Genomic DNA, 1,298 nt, shown 5'->3' with positions numbered 1-1,298 from the left:
AAGCGACCAGTATGCGGCGGCAGCCATCGTATCGAGCACATTGAAGTCAACTTCCGCCAAGTCACTGACTAAGCCGTCCGGCAGCCCGGGGACAATCTGGCGTGCCATGCTGAACAGGCTGTCGAGTACCGTGATTTGGAGAGCATCTAAGACGTCAAAGTCCTTAGATGAGACGATTTTGCTGGTCGAGTTCGGGTAGCCCAGCTGCCACACGCCCCGCGTTTGAAGACAGAAGTAGACAGGCACCATGTCTTCCCACCGAGTCAGGTCGTCAAAGAACTTGGACCTGATGTTCTGCCAAATGTCGGCGAGTGGTGTGCTGACCGCTTGCTTTGCAGAGGCCACGACCGTTGCGATATGCTCTTCTGCTTTCGAAACGACAGACTTCGCCGGGTCTACGATTTCGCTAGGGATGGTTATGCGCCTTTGCGCTTGGTCTTCGTGAAGGACATCGAATGTTTCGGTAATATTCCGTACTATTTCTGCTGTGGTGACCTACACGACTGCTAACAAACGTGGGCAGAGATGTGATCAGTCGATGTGGGGCCGGGCACATTCAGCATAGAACAGCTTCGTCCAGTGTGTTGGCCGGGATTAACGTGGAACACGAAGAACCAAAGGAAGCCTAGCCAAATGATGGCATTGAATATGGTGAGGAACCGCATTTTTGTTACAGAATGTAGACGACTTTCGTCTGCTTATATACTGGACTCCGAGTGTTTCATGGCAAGCTTGGCAAGGCCTCGAGGCGAACATAATCACACCCAACAACGTACATTAGGCTAGGTACTATGGTATTTGGTCATTTAGATCCGCTGCAATAGTTCCATGATCCCAATGTTCAATGTTACACTAGACGGGCATAATCTCTTCCACAAAGTCTGCTTCTCTTCAGCTGCCTGCAGTGCTTCTTGTAGCAGCTGGTTCGATGCAAGCTCGTCGTTGAGGATATCTTCGAAGGTTTCGTGAGTACACATGATTATGGCTGTTGGTCGAGACATGACCAATATGAACCGAAGTCTAACGCGACAATTCCACAGCTGGAAGATGATATAGGATATTTATCAAGACTGCCACAAATAGAATTTCCAATGTCAAATGTACAGCTTGCGGGACTACTTTATATCATAGCTGCGAACACCACTTCAATGAATCTTCCAGCCCTGTGAGAAAAGAACCCTTTAACCGGATACTGGTATATAATGAAGTTCAATAACATCTCTTTCACTTAGGACGCTCTTTGATTATTGCTGGCACGGCATAGCCTCGCTCACGTGTAACTGGCGAAGAGAATGAAC

At 48.5% G+C, this 1,298-nt stretch overlaps 1 protein-coding gene across 1 annotated transcript; it reads right to left on the bottom strand.

Moving 5' to 3' along the window:
- Positions 1–69: 69 nt before the first annotated feature.
- Positions 70–665, bottom strand: CABS01_17200 (uncharacterized protein; the record flags this gene model as incomplete). The annotated part of the gene is made up of 2 exons (XM_060550527.1): positions 70–437; positions 512–665. Coding segments are annotated over 2 exons (522 nt in total), but the record flags the coding sequence as incomplete, so codon positions are not given.
- Between the last annotated feature and the right edge of the window lie 633 nt (positions 666–1,298).

This window comes from Colletotrichum abscissum (genome assembly GCF_030869225.1).
Source record: "Colletotrichum abscissum strain IMI 504890 chromosome Unknown Scaffold_458.1, whole genome shotgun sequence".
NCBI classification, from domain to species: domain Eukaryota; kingdom Fungi; phylum Ascomycota; class Sordariomycetes; order Glomerellales; family Glomerellaceae; genus Colletotrichum; species Colletotrichum abscissum.
Note: the sequence above shows the minus strand (reverse complement) of the source record. Positions and strands in the feature narration are given on the sequence as shown.